General features: G+C 41.3%; 1 protein-coding gene across 6 annotated transcripts in view; it reads left to right on the top strand.

Moving 5' to 3' along the window:
• The window catches only part of SIL1 (SIL1 nucleotide exchange factor), a 239,359-nt gene that overhangs the window by 162,059 nt on the left and 53,074 nt on the right, over positions 1 to 24,226 (top strand). For all 6 annotated transcript variants that reach the window (XM_017959934.2, XM_003900170.3, XM_017959933.2 and 3 more), the window contains 2 exons: positions 3,824 to 4,015; positions 9,490 to 9,611. In XM_017959934.2, coding sequence (XP_017815423.1) covers positions 3,824 to 4,015; positions 9,490 to 9,611 — 314 coding nt within the window. The remainder of the gene's footprint in view (positions 1 to 3,823; positions 4,016 to 9,489; positions 9,612 to 24,226) is intronic.

The raw sequence follows: 24,226 nt of genomic DNA, 5'->3' as shown, positions 1-24,226 counted from the left end.
AGAATGAAACATAGAAAATCTTTGGAAACTAGGACCAAGTAAAGAGTTCTTATGACATGGCACCAAATGCAAGATTTATAAAAGAAAAAATTGATAAATTGGACTTCATCAAAATTAAAATGTTTTGTTTTGTGAAATACCCTGTTAAGATGATCGGAAGATAAACTACTGGAAGGAAATATTTGCGTATCATATACCAGCAGTCCTCATTTTATGTTATATGGAATTGTAAAAATGTGCACACTGAAACTATGCAAAACAATCTTGATATAATCAAGGGAAAAATTATGATTGTTCCATGATCCTTAAACTGTTTTGCCAGATATTAAAACAACTACATTGCTATTGGTTTTAAGTATATATAGAAATGGAAAAGCAATACTAATATTTATTTAGTACACTGTAATTTAAAACTTTTAGAATTATGCCGGGCGCAATGGCTCACACCTGCAATCCTAGCACTTTGGGAGGATCACTTGATTCTAGGAGTTTGAGACTAGCCTGAGCAACATAGCCCAGAAATGGTCTATGTTTTCTACAAATAAAAAAAGTATTTTTCTACAAAAAAAAAAATTCTTTTTTTATTCTTTCTTTCTTTCTTTCTTTTTTTTTTTTAGACAGGGTCTCTGTCACCCAGGTTGGAGTGCAATGGCAGGATTACAGCTCAAGTGATCCTCCCACCTCAGCCTCCCGGCTGGCTGGGACTACAGGTGTGTGCCACCATGCCACACCAAAAATACAATTTTTTTTTTTTTTTTTTTTTTTGAGACAGAGTCTTGCTCTGTCACCCACACAGGAGTACAGTGGTGTGATCTTGGCTCACTGCAGCCTCCGCCTCCCAGGTTCAAGTGATTCTTCTGCCCCAGCCTCCCAAGTTACAGGTGTGTGCCACCATGCCTCGCTCATTTTTGTATTTTTATTAGAGAAGGGGTTTCATCTTCTTTCTAGTTTCACCTTCTCTAGTTGGCTAGACTGTTGAACTCCTAGCCTCAAGTGATTCGCCTGCCTCGACCCCCAAAGTGCTGAGATTACAGGCATGAGCCATTGCGCCTGGCCAAAAAATTCAAATAATTTTTGTGTTTTTTGTAGGTATGGGTTTTCGCCATGTTGCCCAGGCTGGTCTCGAACTCCTGTCTCAAGCGATCCACCCACCTCAGCCTCCCAGAGTGCTGACATTACAGATGTGGGCCACCACACCCAGCCAATTTTTTAGTTTTCTGTGTGACTTGTGCCCGTAGTCCACTCAGGCTGAGGTGGGAGGATCACTTGAGTCCAGGAGGGTGAGACTGCAGTGAGCTGTGATTGTACCATCGCACTTCAACCTGAGCAATAGAGCGAGACCCTGACTCCAAAAAAAAAATATGACATAGAACAAGCATCTTTTCTCTCTTGGCTAATTATCATACTTCTTTCTAAGTATGGATGAGCCTCCAACATTTCACCCTTTGTACTTTCAATGTTGTGAAATTTCTCAGAGAGTTCCTGTAATGTGAAGTTTTTTGTCAGTCTCATTTCATCCTTTTTATCACTTTCCTAATTTGTGTCTGTAAGTTTGCCTTTGCTAAGTTCCTCTGTCTGCACATCTAGAGCTTATCAAACAGTGGCAGTGTTAACATTCCCACCGTCAACCATCTCTTCTATAACTCCATGTACATTCAATTCAAATTTCATTGCCAAAGTTACCACCTTTCATTTATTTGCTGCACTTTCATCTTTGCTGGCCAGTTCTCTTTTTTAAAAAATAGAATTTAAACAATATAAGTACAGATGGAGTCTCGTGTATTGCCCAGGCTGGTCTGGAACGCCTGAGCTCAAGTTGTCCACCTGCCTTGGCCTCCCAATGTTCTGGAATTACAGGCATGAGCCACGGTATATATAACATTTTTTAAATGCCAGAGTTATAAAGATGGAGAACAAATTAGTGACAACCAGGGCACAGGGACATAAGAGAATAGAATGGGAGGATAAAGTATAGCTATAAAGGAGTAGCACATAGTAGATTATGTGATTGTGGTGGGACAGTTCTCTAGCATGATTGTTCTGGTAGTTATACAAGTCTACATCTCAGGTAAAATTACATAGAATGACACACACACATACATGTAAATGAGTACATGTAAAAACTGGTGAAATCTGAACAAGGTGTTTAGTTAACAGTATGGTACCTGTGTCCTTTTCTTACTTTTGACATTGTAATATCCTTATGTAAAATGTTAACATTGAGGGAAGCTGGACGAAGGGTACATGACAGTCTCTATAGTATTTTTGTTATTTCCTGGGAATTTATAATTATTTCAAAGTAAAAGGTTTTTTTGTTTTGTTTTGTTTTTTTGAGATGGAGTCTTGCTCTGTCGCTCAGGCTGGAATGCAGTGGCGCAATCTCGGCTCACTGCAGCTTCCACCTCCTGGGTTCAAGCGATTCTCCTGCCTCAGCCTCCTGAGTCACTGGGATTACAGGTGCCCGCCACCATGCCCAGCTAAGTTTTGTATTTTTAGTAGAGATGGGGTTTTATGATATTGGTCAGGCTGGTCTGGAACTCCTGACGTCATGGTCTGTCTGCCTCAGCCTACCAAAGTGCTGGGATTATAGGCATGAGCCACTGTGCCTGGCCAAAAAGTTTTTTTTTAAGGCCTTCTTGAGAGTCAGGCACACATAGTTTTTGTGAGACAGATATCACTAGTTTCTTATTGTGCTCACTTGCCTATCATCTCACAGCTCTGGAAAGTGACTCAGCCTTCCCAGACCTCTTTGCTTGGCTTTGGCAGCCATCCAGAGACCTCTAGCTGGGTGCAGGGAGAGCATCTCATGTTGTTTTAGCCCAGAGAATCAGGATGTGGCGCCCCATGGATGTGATTGCTCCGCTAGGAGCTTGGTCTTTTTTAAGAGAGGCTGATTCATTTCTTTGGTTGGTGTTTCTATGGAGTGCTTATAACTGGGGAGAAAAACCCATAGGTAATAGATGAGCAATTTGGAGCTGACAGCTGTTCATCATCCGGCTTTTTATAAATATCTGTGCCTTTTAATTTTTCTTGGAAGACAGATACATAAACCACCGTGACTTTTCAGACTCTCTTTATAGGCACTATCCTCTCAAATTGGGAAGAAAACAGTGTAAAATGTTTAATTAAAGTCTTTTATTCACCTCTAATGTAACTTCGTTTTAAAATTTTTATATGTGAGTGGGGTGGGGAGGGATTGAGAGAAAATTGTTCGAGATCCGAGTATAGTACATATAGTAATTTAGCCATATCAAACAGTTGAACAAATTGTACACCTGTGGTTAGATTGACAGTAATGACAGTGATTTAATTTTCATCAGCAAATTGCTCCTGCTCTGACAGCTCTTACCCATAGTTTTCTATGTCCAAGTTTCCCTAAAATGTTGTCGGGTTGGGTAGGGCAAGGCCAAGATAGTCTATGCTTGTGAAAAGTGGAGAAGCAGGGTGTGGGTTATTCTAGCTTAGGTCTCAGCTGTTTCATGTGCGGTTTGGGGTTGAAGATGAACTTGCATTAGTTCCCCTTAACTCAGTGGTTGTGACAAGAAGCCTTTCTATTCTTCCTGAACATTGGAAATCGGACTTGAATAAGTGAACCTTGGAACATCTTGAGTGTGTTTTTAGAGCAGAGGCCTATATAGGTAGACTTTGAGGGCTCTCTTCTCTGGGCATCTTAGAAAGTGTTAGTATTTTTGATAGTGTAGATTAAAGAACACTGTGAGTCTTGGAACAGCAGTTTTTTGGGGATGGGCATCCATGGTAGACCACAGACATCTTGGGGAGATGTCTCCAACCATTTTAATCATCTCTTTGCTGCTCTCCTTAGGCAAGGCAGGCTGAGGTAAAGCGGCTCTTCCGCCCCATTGAGGAACTGAAGAAAGACTTTGATGAGCTGAATGTTGTCATTGAGACTGACATGCAGATCATGGTACGGCTGATCAACAAGTTCAATAGTTCCAGCTCCAGTTTGGAAGAGAAGATTGCTGCGCTCTTTGATCTTGAATATTATGTCCATCAGGTACTGTATTTCTTCATCCATAAGTCAGACTTTTAACAGCTCCAAAAATAAATCCCCCCTCCCTAAACCCTAAGAAAATAGCATCAGCATCTTTAGTTCTCTCCCAGAGCACAGACTATTTTTAATCTAGGCTTATTGTCTTTCGTAGTAAGATACAGTCTTAGAGGCTAGAGCCAACCTCTTTTTCTTTTTTTGTCTGAGTCGGAGTCTCACTCGGTCGCCCAGCCTGGAGTTCAGTGGCACAATCTCGGCTCACTGCAACCTCCACCTCCTGGGTTCAAGCTATTCTCCTGCCTCAGCCTTCCAAGCAACTGGGATTACAGGTGTGCACCACCATGCCCAGCTAATTTTTTGTATTTTTAATAGAGACAGGGTTTCACTATGTTGACCAGGCTGGTCTTGAACTCCTAACCTCAAGTGATCCACCCACCTTGTCCTCCCAAAGTGCTGGGATTATAGGCATGAGCCACCATGCCTGGCCAGCCAACCTCTTTTTCAACCTCTTTACCTTCTTTAGTACCTCTGAGGGTACTGCAGAGATAAAATAGACATAGTCCTTGTTATGTAGCGTATAGCCTGGAAGAGGAAGTAACTGAATAATGAACAATTGAACAAATTAATTAAATAATATAATTTAAGATTGTAATGAGGGCTCCAGAGGGTGATGTCTTAGAGCCTAGTCATGGACAATAAAGGAGGCTTCTCAGAGGATGTGACATTTAGGCCGAGTGTTATAGGATGATTGGGGTTGGCCGGGTGAAGAGGGGGTACTAGAGCAGGAGATGGCAAACTACTGCCCATAGGTCAAATCTGGCCCAACACCTCCTTTCCTAAATAAACTTTTATTGGGGTACAGCGACCCCTATTTGTTCATGCATTGTTTATTGCTATTTTTATGCTACAATGACATAATTGAGTAGTTGTGACAGAGACCATATGGCTCACAAAGTCAAAAATATTTACTACCAGGCCCTTTAGAAAAAGTTTGCCAACCCTTAGATTAGAGCATTCCAGCTAGAGGAAACAACATGTGCAGAGATTCTAGGGCAGGGAAGAGCTTGGTGAGATTGAGGGCCTGGAAAAGATTGGAGTGACTGGAGCACATGGCCTGGAGGGGAACACAGATGAAGTGGGAAGGTTTGGGGGTTGGAGAGGTGAGGTTGGAGATACCATGCTCTTTATGACTTTAGCCTTGATCCTAAGAACCATTGAAGAGTTTGAAGCAGGGAAGCAACTGATCAGACTTATAATAACTAATATTTGTTGAGTGTTATTATATATCAGGCACTGCTTCAGGTGCTCTGTACACATTAATTCATTGACTTCCGTGGCTTCCCTATGAGTATGTACCACTATTAATCCCATTTTGTAACCGAGGAAAATGAGGTACAGAGAGATTATGTAATTGCTCAAGATCATCCAGCCTAGTGAGTGGTAGAGCTGAAATTTGCAGTAAGCTCTGTCTGACCCTAAACTCTGTGCTCTAAAACTTTTGGCCACTCTGTTTCTCAAAGGCAACTGGTACCTTTTGAATTAAGCTCAAAAGGTGGAGCTAATGACGAGCCAATAAAAGCCACTGATTTAGTCAATAAATAAATAAAGTGTCTGCCAACTCCCAGGCACTGTTCTAGGCACTTGAGATACGTCTGTGAACAAAATTAGGGCTTAACCTTCTAGCAGAAGCAGATAGACAAACATAAGAAAGAAGTAATTATAAGTAATATGTTTGTAGGTGATAAATATTGTAGAAATATAAAAACTACGGTGAGATTGGAACTGGCAGCATTGAGAAGGGGCATCTCTGGCTGGAGGAACAGCAAGTGCAGGAGCCCGGTGGTGGGAACATGCCTAGCGTGTTTGAATCAGCTGGAGCTGAGAGTGGGCAGTGGAGAAGTAGATGGAGCTCAGAGAGATAATGGGAGGAAGAATATAGAGGGCCTGTAGGCCATGGAAAAAAGTGAACTTGGATATTATTGAAGGATATTGAGCAGAAGAATGACGTGATGTGACTGACTTTTAAAAGGATTCCTCCAGCTGCTGTGTTGAGAATTAGACTGCAGGTGGGGGGCTTGGTAGAAGCAGAGACCATATAGGAGGCTATTGCAGTAATCCAGACTAGGGACAACAGTGGCCCAGGAGGCTGTGTAATCATAATCAAAGGCTTGTTTGAGATCCTTGTCAAGACATAGATCCTCAATGTCCTCCCATGCACGACAGCGCCCTTGTTCTCTATAAACTGGGCTAAAACACATGCTTTCTTCCTTTAGGATTTTGCCAGCTTCTGTGGTGAAAGAGGATGAGTATGCACTGTGTCCGTAGGAATTATGGGGCAGCTTCTTCATCTTCTTTCTCTGCTCATAACTCTTTCTCAGGCCTCAAATAGCAGGACTCTGATCCTCTTAGAGAAAAAAAAATGAACCTCGGTTCTCATTCCCCTTGCCAGTCTTACTCTCCAGGGTAAAAACCAGAAACTCCAACAGCTTTTCCATGAGAGATATTTAAAGGATTAAGGATACAAGGGGTTATTTGCCAACTCAGTCCTCCTTTGATGTTGACAGCTTCTATTTTTTCTCATCTTAACATATTGGGATGAATCTTTAGGTATCAGGTCACCATGGGCTCTTGCACATGAAACACCAAAATGACCAGAGAGCTTATCATACCTGGAAGGGCGTGAGTCCACAGGAGGCTTGGGCTAGCATTGCCCCAACAAAGTTTTTTGTTTTCCCTTGTAGGCCCTTTGTCACTTGGCAGTGTCTTCCCTAAGGTGACATCCCCATTCTGCTTTCACAGGCCACCTCACCAGACCCATCTTAAGGTCATCCCAAAATCAGTCCCTGGCGGAAGCCAAATTTGTCTTTTGGCAGAGAAATGTTCTGGATCATTGGTATTTTGATTGGAAGGGCTGGTGCATCAAGCTGCCATGCAGCGGTGTTAAGCTGTGGTTTCACTGGGGGATTAAGTAGGACACAACTCGGTCCAAGTCCTGGTTGTGATGGGGGCTTGGGGTGATGTAGTACTAGCTTTAAGGAAGATGGCACTTTCCTAGCCAGGAACTTCCCCAGTCCCTTCGCATTCTAGACTCACTGAATGGTGGTTTGAGGAGCTGTAGGCTCCAAGGACCCAAACCAGGTCTGCCAGGCTTCCTCGCAGCCATATTTGAATTATTAAACGGGATATGTGAAAAGCAAAACCTTGTGTGTGGAAAACAGATGGTGAGTTATTTATGAGGAGCAGCCTCCATCCACCCCATCTACCTGGGGCAGTATATTTGCCTTCTCCCACGTGTCTCCTCAGCTGTGTGCCACCATTTCTCCCCTTCGCTGTTTCCTGTTCTCTCATTGTCTTGTCAGTGCCCTGCTGCTTTCCTTTCCTCCAGGGTGTTGACATAGTTCCCTCCTGCACTCCCTCCTCCTCTTCATCTCTGCCTGTCCCACCCCACCCCGAAGGCAGCCTGAGAACAGTTTTGGCCCCAGACCCAGATGGGAAGCTGTGGACCTGGGCTGTGGTCATGGTTTCTCCTATATGTCACCAGGGAGGGTCCAGCTTTTGATGTGCCCTGGGCAGAATGAATCGTTTCTTCCTCACTGTTAGTGAAATAAGTCATGAGAAAACATCCCCAAAAGGCTGAAGTGCTTATATAAATGTCGGCATTTCTATCATGCTGAATTATCATTGTAGTAATAATAGATAAACTGACTCTAGAACAGAAGGTCCGTGACTCTGGGCTGTGTTGCTTTGGAGCTGACCGAGTGGCAGCTGCTCCGCTAGGAACTCATACCAGCTTTGATAAGTGGCCATTCCAGGCATGGTATGACAGGATTCTGAGCCATAGTTTTGTATCCAGAAAACCCAGAGGAAGGACAACCAAATAATAGGCAGTGAATTCTTATATTGTAAAATCAGAGCATGTGGGGAAGGAAGGAAGGTGCTTATGTCAGCAAAACACCCAGCCCCGAGTCTCCCTAGTTAGCTGGGCTGTGGCTCAACCAGTTATTCCTGTTCATAAGAACAGTTTGGGGCAGAAAAATGGCCATGGCCTGGGGCCACATGGCAGGGCAGACTTCATGCTTACTTCACAACCTGGTTTAGCCATTACTTCGTGTCTGTGGTACCAGAGGCCCGTTCATTTTGTTGGCACAGATACCCCAGATTGCCTTTTTATTCACACTGGAGCTTTATTTCAGGAACATTCTTTTCTGATCAAATTCATACTCATCAATGCAACAGTTATTCATTGAGCACCTAACCATATGCTCAGCACCGTCCTAGTCCCTGGAGCTACAAGCGTGGACAGACAGACAAAACCCCTGCTCTCATGGAGATGCCATCCAAATGTGTATGAATGATCTTTCAAGTGGCGACAACAGGCTAGGCCACCACAAAACACTAGCAGAGTCAAATACCAATCCTCACACTTGATTTCCCTGTCAGAGTCCTCTCCTAGTTCAGAGAGGCAAGGACGCGGTTGGGAAGGGGCCTTGTGGAATCTGGAGGAGAAAAATGGGTAGCAGCCACTGTTGTTGGGCTTCAGCTTCCTGAGTTTTCCTCATGATTGATAGAGTGGGATTAGCATGTGGGCAAGATGCAGCCTTTGTGGCAGCAAAGATATATTCAAGGGAGACTGTAGCAGGTACATGTAGAAACAGGATCCAGTGACTTTTCTGAGGAAAGCGAATCGTCTTGTTCTAGGTACTAATAAACCGTGGGTAATGAGATCCCCTGTAGAGGAAAAGAGAGAATCTGGACTTGGGGATTTGGTGCTTAAATGATAGCCTAGACCAGTGCTGCTGAATAGAACTTTATGTAATGATAGAAATGTTCTGCACTGTCTGATACATAGCCACTAGCCAGTAGCACAGGCTTAGACGAAAGCCTTTGGGAGAGTGATTTTCTTGCATATTTTATCATGAATGTCTTCAGATGCAGTCAACCTGAGATGCAAGAGAAAGGTACTTTTGTTATTCCCCTCCCCAGCACTCTTACAGCAACCCCCCTCCCAACAACAGGGCTCCTTTTCTAGTCCCTAGCTTCTAATTTAAAATCAGCTTAAAAAATCTGCCTCCACTGTCCCCATTGGGATTGGACATCAACAGGAAGCATGGCACCGTTTAGTGGTGCTGATGACGCCAGATTCTTTGTGTTAACAGCTTGTACATTAGGAGTAAGCTTTATGACTCATTACGATATTAGAATTTTCCAGGACATGTTTGGCATAAGCAATAGCTAGGTGTCATTTCCGCTGATTCCCACGCAGGTGCTCATCAATCATGTTAGATGAATTAGGAGTTCTCAAATTTAACAGTATTAAAAAATTGGTTTTTACAAGCCTTTTCTTAGTTAGTCAAAAAGGCCATTTTTGCTTTTTCCATGGCTTTTAAATTTGTTTTTGAATAGTCACCAAAAGAAAGGCTCTAAGAAGAGCTTTCCTTTCCCTGATGGCTATGCTGTACTAAGCAGTGGCTCTGTTGCAGATGGACAATGCGCAGGACCTGCTTTCCTTTGGTGGTCTTCAAGTGGTGATCAATGGGCTGAACAGCACAGAGCCCCTCGTGAAGGAATATGCTGCGTTTGTGCTGGGGGCTGCCTTTTCCAGGTGAGCAGTGTAATGGACATCCCATTGGCCAGAATTGCTTGGCCTGATCTGCTTGGAAGAAGGGTACACTTGAATGTGCCTGTTTCTACTGACATTTCAGTGTAATCTCAATGAAACTAGAGTAAAATTTGATTCTGCCCTTATTCCAAGTAGATAGGAATTTTTACCCATGTTGTCACCATCTGTTAATCTCTGTTCCCCCATCTTATGTATATGGACATTTAATAACACATCTTAGGTCACATTCTCCGTTTTATTCAAAGCTCATAAAAAGTTAGACCAACTATAAATAGTAGAGAGGGAGGGGGATAAACAAGAGTAGATAGAGTAGATCTTTTGGCAGTAAAGCTACATCTAGTAATGACAAATGATGAGCCTGAACAAGGGGGTGCTTTCAGGGAGGAATGTGTCTTGCCCTAGTTGTCTGGAACCAATGTACATGTGGTCAGGTTATCGCACTCTCTAGGTTGGGAATTGTTGAGAATTTCAGTTAGTCTGGCTTGTGATGGAAGACTGATAAGGCAAGAGGAGTGGGGAGGTAGCATCTTAAAAGAGTAGATGCCAAAAGATATGTAGGTACCACATCATTCTACACCGCCTGCAAAGGTCAAGATGTCTGCATGCTGCAATTGGCTGTTGGAGCTATTGTTCCTCCCAGTTTTGAAAATCTGCTCTTAGGACCATTTGTGCCTTTAAAACAGGAACAAATATTCCGATTCTTGCTGCAAGGGCATGGGTGGAGGCTATTAGATGCTTAGATGCAGGTCACGATGTTACAGGAGAAAAGCTATTCTGAACATATTTACCATTATAGGCTTTGTTTCTAAAAGATTTCCTTTGTGCTTTATCTGTGCTTGTTTTTTAAATCAGAATTTCAGTCTGATGCTCTCTCACTCTGACAGGAATTCAGCATATTTTCTTAGTAAGTTGAAGGGCAGAGCTGGGAAAGCTGGAGGAGTTGTTCCGTGAGGAGAGGCACTGCCGGCCTTTGTTTCTCTTATCACCACTCTGCCTGGATCTTCAAGCCCAGGCTCCCTGTGTTGGTGGTGTTGACAGTCAAGGCTCTGGCCTCCAGGGCAACTCCACCTCCCTTGGTCTCACCTCCCAGAGCCATAGTCTCCCAGGAAGCCCAGGGAAATCTCCTCCTGTGCAGCCACTGGAAAGATGGAAAATCTGCATATTTGATGTTAGTAGCTGCGGTTTCAGTCATGAGGAAGTCCAAGAAATCCAGGGTCTTAGCCTTATAAGACTTTAGAGACTTGAGAACTTACTAAAGCTCACTTTTTATTTCTCAGGCCAGAAAAGAACTAAATCCAACATTATTAACCTCTCCCCAGACCCTTTTTGGAAATCTTTGCCTTACTCCCGAGTACTTTTATTCTACCTTTAATATTAACAAATTATCCTATATGTCCCTTGCCATTGCTTCTGGAAATACATTTCTTGGGGGGAAACTGTGTAGCATTTTCATGTCATATCCTAGTTAAAGGGGACTAATTAAGTGACTTAAGAAACATGCGTTGGGCTTGCTTTGCCGACCTGTAACTCACCAAGGGACTGTGCCAATGTGTGGTGTTATTAAGACTTTTCTGTGATTGTATTAGCTTAAGACCATGTTAACATTTATGCAGCATCAACTAAAATTTAAATAGAGATAAATATAAAATTTTGCAATTTAGTGTTTTGGTGGCAAGCAAACTGCTGTATTCAGAATGTTCTAGCTGGGTTTTTGATGGCTCACTGGAGGGCTGTTACCGTGACAGCACGGTATGGAGCCAGAGCTTTTGGAAGCCAACAGCAGGCTCCCAAACACTGTGGAAATGTCAATGTTTTCTGCAAAGAGGAACCTGATGTAAGGTAAGGATATTTCTACACGGAGAGGTAGGTTTCAGTACTCTAGTCTGATATTCATCATTTACTCTTCATGTCTTAAGTATTGGCTCTGCATCTCTCTAACCACTTCTAGTATACAGGTGTGTATACACCTGTCACACATGTGCACAAACACACAACACAGTGATGGGATGAGCTTGCTGTTTATCAAGAGGGTATTCAGCGGGTAGTGAGCACTCTGGAATCATGGACTCCCAGCACTGGGGATAGTATCTGGAAGATACTCTTTCTAGTTTTCTGCTGATGGGCAAGAATACTGCTAAGTGAGTCCAGATGTTTGGGTATTTAGGAGGATTAGGCAGACCACTGGACCTACAGTCAATCTAGTTTCAAGTTTAGTTTCTGCCATTTCCTATCTGTGTGCCCATGGGCAACCTTTCTAAGCCTCACCTTTTTCTTTTGTTAACAGGGAACATTAATAGGTGTTCTCTGCATTTCATAAAGTTGAGTGAGTGTCAAATAATATACAATGACCTGTGAAAATGGTTGTAAAGCACCTGTCAGTGACAAGGTGGTATCAACATCATCCCCCTCACTGGGATGTGTCCTTTATACTATGAGTTTCTGCTATAGAAATTCTTATTTCTTTTCTTTCTACAATAAAAACTTTTATCCTCCTCATTTTCTCTTCTGTTAAGATGCTTATATTCTACCATGTATCTCTTGGTACTAATCTTTTTTTTTTTTTTTTTTTGAGGCAGGGTCTCATTCTTTCGCTCAGGCTGGAGTACAGTGGCCCGATCTCGGCTCACTGCAACCTCCGCCTCCTGGGCTCAGGTGATCCTTCCACCTCAGCCATCTCTGTAGCTGGGACTACAGGTATGCAGCACCACACCTGGCTAATTTTTATAATTTTTATAATTTTTGTAGAGACAATTTTCACCATGTTGTCCAGGCCAGTCTCGAACTCCTGGGCTCAAGCAATCTGTCTGTGTTGGCCTCCCAAAGTACTGGGCTTACAGGCGTGAGCCACTGTGTCCGGTCTCTTATTGCTAATCTGCTGCTTCATTGAGGGTATTTATTTGCCTGCTTGGGTTAATTGCTTAATAAGGTTTCCATATACATTTGTGTGGATGAAGAGATCTATTTCCTGGTGTTAAACATGAAGCAATTATTCCGAGATCAAGAAGAGAGAGTTCATGTAAATGTAACTGACATGACTCCTAAATGTTACATGGTCACTGAAATAAAGTTTATTTAAATATTATTCACACTTATATATGGGTCACACATGTTCATCTTCCTCTGTTTGTTGCACACATATAAGGCAGGTCAAGCTCTTACATAATAAGATACGCAGGGGTAGGGGTGCTGGTGCTTTTAGCAGCTTCATCTTTTTATGGTTTTTCTTTTGTCTCAAACCTGCTTTCTCCTTCTTCAAGTAAAGTACTTTCATTGGCCTTTCTGTGATGTGACTTAATCTCATGATGGCACTTGTGTGTGTCTGTCTGCAGTCTGACCTACCAGGAGTCTCTGGAGTTCCAGACAAGTCATTTGTGTTTCTGTGTAAGGGGAGTCTCGAAAAGGCTTTGTGAAATTTAGAGGCCAGGCAGCCTTCTGTAATCTGGTTTTGGTTCTTAGCAAACTGGCCGCCTGCTTTTGTTTTCCTCTTAGCTGCCTATATATCTCTTTTACCTCATAGCTGTCAGGAGTTAAACTATCAAGTAACTAGTATGCTTGCCTCATGTAACACTGGCTTTGCTGTTCTTATGCCCCTGCCTCAGTCACCTGTGGAGTCCTATATCCTTCTTTAATAACCCATATTCTCATCTGCACATGTATGAATTATTATGCAATTACATGGGCTTATAAGCATTCATGTTTGCAGGACTTTTGAACTTTCCACAGTTTGCAGGATGTCATAGAACTGAAACCAGCACAAAAAGGATGTACATGTGCCATTAGTCATAGTGAGATTATGTACTCTTACAATGGATCCCCAGAACAGGATTCTGTTCTTCCCCCTTTATCCTTGGCATCTTCCTTGGAACCTCCTTGGCAGATTTTGGGTTATATATATCCCTTTATAAAATGAATGTGTTCCCCTCCCCCAACCTTGTCCCCTCTCATCTCATGCTTTGTTGGCTCTCTTAATTTCCTCAGTTGTACTCTTCCTGCTGAGCGTTTACCAATTAATTTTAACTATTTGGACCTGGGTGCGATGGCTTACGCCCATAATCCCAGCACTTTGGGAGGCTGAGGCAGGTGGATTGCTTGAGCCAGGGTTCAAGACCAACCTGGGCAACATGGTGAAACCTTGTCTCTACAAAAAGTACAAAAATTAGCTGGGCATGGTAGCATGTGCCTGTGGTCCCAGCTGTGCTACTCGGGAGGCTGAGGTGGGAGGATTGCTTGAACTTAGAAAGTCAAGGCTGCAGTGAGCCATGATCGTACCATTGTACTTCAACCTAGGTGACCAAGTGAGGCCCTGTCGGAAAAAAAAAAAAAAGAGTAGACAGAAAGGAATACAGATGAATGCACATGAGCATTAAATTAATGTACTTGAAACTACTATTCCTACAATCTGGTTTCTGTCCATACCATCCCTGAAATTTTTCAAGAGTACTTTGTCATCACTGGCATCTTTGTGGTAGTCAAAATGTTGGCCGCCGCTTTCCTTAGGGAACTTTACCTCTTGGCTGCCATGTCATTATAGTCCCTTGGTTTGGGGATGACTGTAATTAATCACGCACTCCCCTTTTCCTTTTTTGGCAACATCATCATCTTAACTATCTTCTGTTAATAATTGTAGCTATTCACAAAGATCCAGCCTTGTCCTCCTTCTCTCTTTTCATTTTCTCCCATAATGGTCCTATCTATTCCTGTGATTTCAAATCCAACCTCACTGTGGATGACTCCAGTGTCTACATTTAAGTCCAGCCTTTTTCCTGTGGTCTTCTCCTACATTTCTACCACACTGTCTCATTGCACCTCAGACTCAAGAAAGTGGAACTCATTATTGTCTCACAAACTAGATTTTTCCTCCCACATTCTCTTTTTATCTGTTCTTGGCACTGTGATTATTGTAGTTCTCCAAGCTTGAAACTTTTGAGTGATATTTGAGTCTACTTCCTGCTTCACTTTCTCATTAACTTGGTGAACAAGTCCTGTGAATTTTAATTTCTACTATTGTTGTCTACTAGACAGTCATTCCCCATTTTTCTGGTGTTTAAGGTTTTTAGAGACAGGGTCTCATTGTGTTGCCCAGGCTGGAGTGCAGGGGCTCTTCACAGGTGTGAACATAGAGTACTACAACTCAGACTCCTGGGTTCAAGCAGTCTTCTTGCTCCAGCTTTCTGAGTGGCTGGGATTACAGGTGTGCGTCAGTGTGCCTGGTCTCCCCCTTTTTCATCTACTAAGGAACCTCGATAATGTGAGGGCAGCAATATGTTCAGGCAAAAGGTTCCCTTCTCCAGTTCTAGGAAATGAGCCATGAATGGTCTAAAACAAGCCTGGAAATCCAATTCTCTATGAATGTGTGTTAGTTTAGAGATGGCCATGTGACCCAGTTCTGACCAATGAGACATAAAGAGATATTTGCTTGGAAGCCTCTGGGAAGGATTTTGTTCTTATAATAAGATAGTAAGGAGACCCTACCCACTTCTTCCTGCCTTAACTGCAGCTGTCTTGGAGCTGCAGCAGCTGCCTTGGACCAGTGAGGTGAGAAGCACACGAATGAAAAGCCAACATGCTGAGGAGGATAATAGAGGGGAAAGACAGGAGGAGGAAACTGGGTTATTTATGATGCAGTTTAGCCACTTTCATGATTTTGGAACCATCTACTTCCAGATTTTTCTTATGAGAGGTAATGAAATGTCTTTGTTTTTTAAAATCAGTGTTAATCATTATTCCATTACTTGCAACTGAACATATGTTCATATTGATATGAATTCATTTGGATATTTCCAAAATCCCTCTCAGATCTTTTAAATTAAAAAAAAAATCTTCTTGATCTTCATAGCATTCACCTCAATTTGTGCTTAAATATCTGGTTAGTTACCTGTTTATTGTTAATATCCCTTGTTAGATAGTACTTAGGGGATAAGATCCCTTTTTTATCTTTATCCTGCTCTCTCTCTAATGTATAGCATAGGACCTAGTATTGGGTGGATGCTCAGGAAATAATTATTGAATGAATACATGAAAAACAAAGGAATAAATTGATACCTTGGAAATGAATTGTTTTTCAGAGAACATTGGAGGCTGAGTGGACAGTGCTGTTTTTATTATTAATGATGTAATCATGGATGATTCAGATACCGCACCTTGACCCTTTAAAATCTAAGGCCATGGAAATGAGTGTATAGCCCCACTGGCTGAAGGCCCAGAAAATAGGTTGGAGATTGGGATGAGGTCACACACTGGAGATGCCAATGTTTGAATAGAAGTTCAAATGTGACCCCTAAGACTTGTCTGACCTCTTGTCTCTAGTAGCTAATTTTTCCACACTCTTATAGCGACAGGAGTGGTGCTCAAGCTTTTTGCATGTGATAAACTGATTAGCATATTAACTGAGATTGGCCTAGGAAATTGGATAGTCGTAGCTCTCTTAAGCTACATTCAAAGTCTGATTACTTTTTTCAAATGGCAAATAATGACAAATGGAAAATGACCTCTGACTCTGACCAGCTATCCTGAGTACTACAGAAACTAAGCCTTCATTCTGGGGAGGGAGGCACCACTTTGCATAATACACTTGTCCCTTTAGCATTTCGGTTGAATTTGTCTTTGTGATGATGTGCCCTGCCTTGTACACATCCTCTATGTGGCTGCCTTCAGATTTTTTCAGTACTCTCACCTTCTTAATTTCTTCCCTACATAACTCTCAGTACACAAAGTTCTTTGTTTTATCTTCATCTTTATTAGCATTTGTTGTTGGACCCCTAAACTGACTCTTTTTTTTTTTTTTGGAGACGAAGTTTCACTCTTGTTGCCTGGGCTGGAGGGCAATGGCGCGACCTTGGCTCACTGCAACCTCTGCCTCCTGGGTCCAAGTGATTCTCTTGCCTTAGCCTCCCGAGTAGCTGGGATTACAGGTGCATGCCACCACTCCCAGCTAATTTTGTATTTTTAATAGAGATGGGGTTTCTTCATGTTTGTCAGGCTGGTCTCGAACTCCCAACCTCAAGTGATCCGCCTGCCTTGGCCTCCCAAAGTGCTGGGAAAACTGACTCTTTAAAACATCTGCTTCTCTGTTGTAAGCCAGTTCTTTCATCTATTTCCTCAACAAAATTGAAGGCTTCTTGAGCATGGGAACTGGTACTCAAATCTGTAGTGCTCACAGCACCTTATAGTGGGTAAGTTTCATGTGGCTGCTTTGAACATAAATGGTCTAACACAAAAATTGAAGTCACCAAAAATTGGTGGGAGAAAGCAAGCCACCAAGAGCAAGGAGTCTTTAAATTTTTTCTATGCTTCGATTTTGTTTGATTTTTCTTCCAGTGAGTATGTATTATTTTTGTAATTAAAATTTAAATAGTGAGTGATGAAACAAAGCAAAACAGCACTGGGAGACTTCTCAATCAATCACATGGCGTGTTTCCTAAGAAATTCTCTTAGTTCAAATACCTGAAGATATTGTATTAAATATTTAAACATTTCTTTAAATGCTTAATTCAGCCAATAAACTGTAGAGCCACTGCTCTATGTAACTGCAGGGGAATTTAATAATGTCATATTCTTTATGTGGTAGCCCTGTAAGAAAGTGAGAGAAATTCTAAAGCAAATATAATGGAAAGCTCAAATCCTAAGAGATATAAAACACTGAAACTGACAGCTGACCTGGGAACATTTGCTATTCCCTAGTGGCTGTGAGCTCTTGGTTTCAACAGGAATTATAATTTTGGGGACAAGAGACAAAGCTTAGGGGCCATGAAATAATTAGAAAAGTGAAAATCTTCCACTCAAAAGGAATTATTAGGGCAAATTGGCTTTGAGTGGAAGGGAGAAATATGCCCGCAGATCTTCAGTCTGTTTCCTAAGGAAACTGAGCCTGACATGCCTTCTGAAAACAGTATAACCCCACATAGGAAGCAATCTTTTTTTTTTTTTTGAGACGGAGTCTTGCTCTGTGCCCCAGGCTGGAGTGCAGTGGCGCAAGTGGCGCGATCTCGGCTCACTGCAAGCTCCGCCCCCTGGGTTCACGCCATTCTCCTGCCTCAGCCTCCTGAGTAGCTGGGACTACAGGTGCCCGCCACCACACCCGGCTAGTTTTTTGTATCTTTTTTAGTAGAGACGGGGTTTCACGGTGCTAGCCAGGATGGTCTCAATCTCCTGACCTCGTGATCCGCCTGCCTCGGCCTCCCAAAGTGCTGGGATTACAGGCTTGAGCCACCGCGCCCGGCCAGGAAGCAATCTTGATAGAAAATCTAATCTGAATTTGAACATACTTGTAGATCTGACTTCCAATTTAAGGGAAATATTGGGGACAGGCGATATGTTCAATGATATAATAGACTTGCAATCAGCAGAGACCAGACTGTGGAAAACTGTAGAGCGGGCAAACTATTGGATTTTTCACAAAATAAGATACAAGAGAAAAAAAAAAAGAGATGGGATGAAACCCATAAATTAAAAGATATTTAAGATGAATATCAACCAATTACAGTTACAATGTATGTATTTTTTGTTTTATTTTTTGAGACAGGATCTTGCTGTATCACCCAAGCCTAGAGTGCGGTGGTGCAAACACGGCTCACTGCAGACTCAGTCTCCTGCCTCAGCCTCCCATCTAGCTGAGACCACAGGCGTATACTCCATGCCTGACTAGTTTTTATTTTTTATTGTTTTCTAGAGACAGGTTCTTACTTTGTTGCCCAGGTTGATCTCAAACTCCTGGGCTTGAGTGATCCTCCCACCTTGGCCTTCCAAAGTGTTTGTATTACAGGTGTGAGCCACCATGCCGGAGCTCTGTGATATATTTAGATCTTGACCAAATCAGCAATATGCAAAAAAAGAAAAAAGAAAAAATCATGAGATAATTGGGAACTTTTAAACAATTACTTGGTATTTGGTAATATTAAGGATAATATTAAATTTTTGGTGTGAAAACGGTATTGTTTTGTTTTTGTAAAAAAGAGCCTTTTTAGAGAAGAAGCATGCTGAAAAATTTATGGGTAAAAGATAGGATGTCAGGCCAGGCACAGTGGCTTGTGCCTGTAATCCCAGCACTTTGGTCTCCCATCCAAGTACTAACCAGGCCCAACCTTGCTTAGCTCCAAGATCAGATGAGATCAGGCACATTCAGGGTAGCGTGGTGATAGATAATCAAAGCACTTTGGGAGGCCAAAGTGAGAGGATCGCTTGAGCCCAGGAGTTCAAGACCAGCCTGGGCAACATAAGGAGACCCCATCTCTACAAAGAAATATTTTAATTTAGCTGGGTCTGGTGGTGTGTTTCTGTGGTCCCAGCTACTCAGAAGGCTGAGGTGGGAGGACTGCGTGAGCATGGGAGGTTGAGGCTGCAGTGAGCCACGATCAGGCCATCGCACTCTAGCCTGGGCAACAGAGCGAGACCCCATCTCAGAAAACAACAACCACCACCAAAGATAGGATGTCTCCATTGTGCTTTATTTTTTGATCTGAGGAGGTGGGTAGGTGGCTGAATCGGGGTATAGATAAAATAGTACTAGCTATGACTTCATAATTTTGAAAGCTGAGTGCAGAGTCCATGGAGATTATTATACCATTCTCTGTATTTTAGTATATACATGAAGATTTCCGTGAGAAAAATTTTTTTAAAACATAGTTTGAAATTGACAGAATTTCCAGGTTACTGGTAGATGCAGAAACAAATCCTCTTTGGAGGAACTTACATCCAGGCCTCAGAGCATCCCCACAAACAAAAATCTTCCAACGATCATGAGCTCACAACCAAAATATCACAAAGCACATGAAAAATAAGGCACTATGAGTTAAAGACAGCAGAGACAAATAATCAGACTTTTAAAACTATAGCTAGATGGGGTGCAGTGGCTCACACTTGTAATCACAGCACTTTGGGAGGCTGAGGCAGGAGGATCACTTGAAGCCAAGAGCTTGAGACCAGCCTGGGCAACAAAGCGAGATATGTCTCTATTACTAGTTTTTAAAAATAAATACAAATTTAAAAAATTATAGGTAGTAAAATTCACAGAAAACAAAATATGAAATAATTATTTTAATATGCTGAAATAAGATTTTATCAAAAGTATGGGCTAAAAACAATATGCTATCAAAAGTGACAATGGACAGATTTGAAAATGATGAAAAATTAACTTCTTTTAAGTTAAAATAATTTTTTTTTACTTGGCAGATAAAATTATATGTATTTATTTTGTAAAACATGTATGTAAAATATATATACATTCTGGAATGACTAATCTTCTCACAGTTACCATTTTTGTGGTGAGAGCACTTAACATCCCTCCCTCAGCATTTTTTAGAAATACAGTGTATTGTTATTAACTGCAGTCACCATGCTATGATAGATCTCTTAGACTTGATCCTCCTGTCCATCTGAAATTTTGTATCCTTTGACCAACATCTCAATACTCCCCTGCCCCAGCAACCACCCCAGCCCTTGGTAACTACCATTCTACTCTACTTTTATGAAGTAAATTTTTTTAGATTCCACATATGTGTGAGATTATGCAATACTTGTCTTTCTATGCCTGGCTTATGTCACTTAACATAATGTCCTCTAGCTTCATTTGTGTTGTCACAAATGGCAGTTTTCCTTTATTTTTTTTCTGGCTGAATAATATTCCATTGTTTATGTATATCACATTTTCTTTATCCATTTATCCATTAATGAACAGTTAGGCTGATTCACAAAATAGAACTTCTTGAAGTTGAAAATCTAATTGCAGTTAGGAATTCAGTAGACAAGGTAAATAGCTGGTCAGACACAGCTGAAGAGTAATTAAGTAAACTAGAGTATAGAATTGAAGAAATTACCTAAAGTGCAGCATAGACAGAAAAATGAAAAAGAGGTTAAGAGATGTGAAGATTTGAATATAAAGGTCTCACATGAGTTTCAGAAGAATAAAGAGAATATGTGTGAGATAGGCTATATTTAAAGAGGTTTGGCTGATACTTTTCTAAACCTCTTTAAATTGATGAAAGACATGAATTCTGATTCAGGAAATCCACTGAATCCCATGCACGATGATTCAGAAGATAATCCATTTCTGGTAACATAGTGAAACCACGGAAAGATTGGGTTATAAAAACAGAGGCCAGGTACAGTGGCTCAATCACACCTGTAATCTCACCACTTCCCGAGGCTGAGGTGGAAGGATCGCTTGAGGCCAGGAATTCAAGACCAGCCTATCTCAAAAACTAATAATAAGACAAGACCCTATCTCAAAAACTAATAATAATAATTAAAAATTAAAGCAGGCAAATAGTAATGAAGACAGATTAGCTGCAAAGTACCAGGAGTGGGGAAAGAGGGAAGACAGTGCTTTTGGTATTCTTAGCCTAGTTGCTTGGCCTGACAGTGGGCTCTGTCTGACATAATTTTCATCAGTTCTTCACAGCAGTTTCCTCCACGGTTCCATTGCCTACAACATTCCTCTCTTGGTGTTCCACTCACATCCCGTTAGACATCTGGATTCAAGGAAAAATCCACTATGCTTCCCAAAGTTGGAGTTATTTCAGGTCTGCCTGTTTTCTCATTAAGGGCCTATTGAATGGCTGAGGTTATTAGAAAGAGTATAATTCATCTCTTGGAGCAAAGAGAAGAGTGGAACTACAGAGACTGGCAAGGAGGCCACCAGCCAGCAATGGGCTTCCCTTATTGTTCCGAAAGTTCTTACTTTCTTACCTCCTACCAGGTTTCAGTTTCTCTCTCTCTGTTTTTATTTTTAATGTCCTCCTTGGTTTTGCAGAGAATATACATGCTCATCATAAAATATTTAAATGATACAGGAGACATCATCATCTGTCATGACAGTGTGAGGAGCTTTGTTGACCCACTTCTAGTAAAACTTGTGTATGTTATTTAAAAATTAGTCTTTGGGAATAGTCCCAAGGGCAAATAGTAAATAAACATCTGCTCACGGAAATTCATGACATTTGGTGTGAAAGGTGGGAGTCTGTGTTATCTGACTGACATAAGACATCTCCCTCATTGCCTGCTTCCAGCTTGGTGAGGTGGAGATGCCATTCCAAAGTGCTGCAGCCAGGCACCCAGAGCTCCCTTTTCCCCCAGTCCAAGGGCTTGCTTCCCAGAAGGAGCAGACTGTTAACATTTCTCTCCTGACCCTTGCTACCTGTTGCTGAGGCCAAGTCCCCAGCAAGTGCATTTGAGAGTTTGGGAGTTGGGGGGTGGGAGAGTCCCTTCCTCAGCCCATCTCCTGCTTGTAGAATGGAATCTCTATCTTGGATCTTGGCTGTGGCACACAGAATACTGGAGTCCTAGTTGCCTTTCCGCAGTTCCTGAGATGGTGGTTCCATGTGATGAAGGGCCTTAGGCTGCTGTCCCCCAACTCACTGAGTACTCAGAACCTTGTTATTGTTTCTACCTCTAGCTCCAGGGTCCTAACTCAGAGGTTTTGCCTGAGGGAGAAGCAGTTCATAAAACAGCTCCTAATCTCTTCCCAAAGGAACTGACTGCATTTGCAACAGAGCCTGCAGAAGTTCAAACCTAAGGACACTTTGAAGAACTTTGGAGGTGGTGGTGAAATGAAACTGGGAGGAGATTCATGGATGTAGCGTCAGAATCAAACTATAGGTGGGCTAGTTTGCAGGAGGGAACTGGGGAGTAAGCCAGTTGGAAGGAGCCCTCCTAGGATCAGAAGAAATATCAAACAGGGACCTCAGCAACTATTCCTTCAAAGGGGGCAACGTTGATTTGATTCATTTGTGGAGCAATTTGTGCCCTAGGACGTTGTTGAAAACAATAGAGCTCTTTATGTTTCAGGGATTAACCTTCTGTTTTGCAAATCTTTTCCCAAATGTGTATTTCTCTTCATCCTTATTTATGATACTTTTCTATATGGAAGTTTAAAATATTTATTTAGAAAAAATGGATACTTATTATTTTATGGTTTCTGTTTTTTATGAGATACTTAGTAAAGCCTTTTCTGCAATGTGTATTTTTTCTTCATATTATTTAAAAAATATGAAATATTTCAAAGAGGAGTCCAGAAAATCTTATGCTCACTACCCAGATTTAATAAACTAAAATTTGTTATATTTGCTTCAGATTTTTTAAAGAAATAAGATATTAAATATCATTGATGACCCTTCCATGATCCTTTATATTTCCCTTTGTTCTCCCCCAGAGGTAACCACTGTTCTGAATTTGGTGTGCATCATATCTTTTTTGGTTTTTTTTTTGAGGCGGTTCTCACTTTTGTTACCCAGGCTGGAATGCGGTGGCACAATCTCGGTTCACTGCAGCCCGACTTCCTGGGTTCAAGCAATCCTCTTGCCCCAGTCCCCCAGGTAGCTGGGACTACAGGTGAGTGCCACCACACCTGGGTAATTTTTATATTTTTTGTAGAGACAGGGTTTCACCATGTTGCCCAGACTGGTCTCAAACTCCTGAGCTCAAGTAATGGGCCTGCCTTAGCCTACTAAAGTCCTAAGATTACAGCCATAAGCCATCACTCCTGGCCTATTATATCTATTCTTTATAGTTTGTTATATATATCTGTCTTCACTGTATCCCCCCTCCTGCATACACACACACAGAAACTGTTTTAGTAGTTTTCTATGTTGTTACATGTAGCTCTGTGTACATTTTCTGTTTAGCATCCCACTATTTGAAAACCTTTGTTAAGGAACATTTAGATTGATGCCAATTTTTTGCTATTACACACAATGTTGGTTACATATGCAAGTATGTCCCTAGGATATATGGCTTAAAGTAGAATTGCTAGGTCATATGCATACTTTCAGTACCACTAGATAATGCCAAATTGTTTTCCAAAGTGGTTGCTAGTGGAAATAAACCACTGTGTTTCAAAAAACTCATACTGTGTTTGAGGGTTCCTATTTCTCCATATCCTTGTCAATGTTTTGTATTAAGAGTTTCTATTTTTTGCCAATTTGTGGGTATGGTATAGTATGTCATTCTTCTTTTGAATTTACTCTTTCCTGACTACTATATAAATTATTTCCCCACACACACACACATACAATTGGAATTACACTATACAGATTTTTTGGTTTGGATTACATATGTTTTTGTGTTTTCAATACAACCATCTTTTTAAATTGCCTCTTAATATCTTTTGCCTGTTTTTTCCCATAGAGTCTTTTGTTTATTTTTTAGTTGGCATTTACATATTATATATATAATCTGGGTACTTATATATTTTATATGTATTTTCATGAATTATATATAGTCTGAATACTGTCTTTTTTCAATTATATGCATAGCAAATATAATCTTGTGTGTGGCTGGTCATTTCACATTGCTTATGTTGCATTTGTTACAGACATTTTGAAGTATTTTTAGAAAGTCAGAATTATCCATCTTTCTTGAAGTTTATGCTCTGTGTGTTTTAAGAAGTCTTTCCTTGAGGTATAGAGATATTCGCCTATATTAACTTCTGAGAGTATAAAGTTTTGATGGGTTTTTATTTTAATATTTATTTTTATGTATGCTGTGAGATATAGATTTAATTTTAGTTTTTATCATGTGGCCAACTAGTTGTTCTGGCATTATGTACTGAAGAGTCTATCTTCTCCCCAGTGAAATATAATGGTTTCTCTACTATATACTAAATT

Source organism: Papio anubis, chromosome 5 (genome assembly GCF_008728515.1).
Source record: "Papio anubis isolate 15944 chromosome 5, Panubis1.0, whole genome shotgun sequence".
In the NCBI taxonomy this organism is placed as follows: domain Eukaryota; kingdom Metazoa; phylum Chordata; class Mammalia; order Primates; family Cercopithecidae; genus Papio; species Papio anubis.
This window is presented reverse-complemented; position numbering and strand designations above follow the sequence as displayed.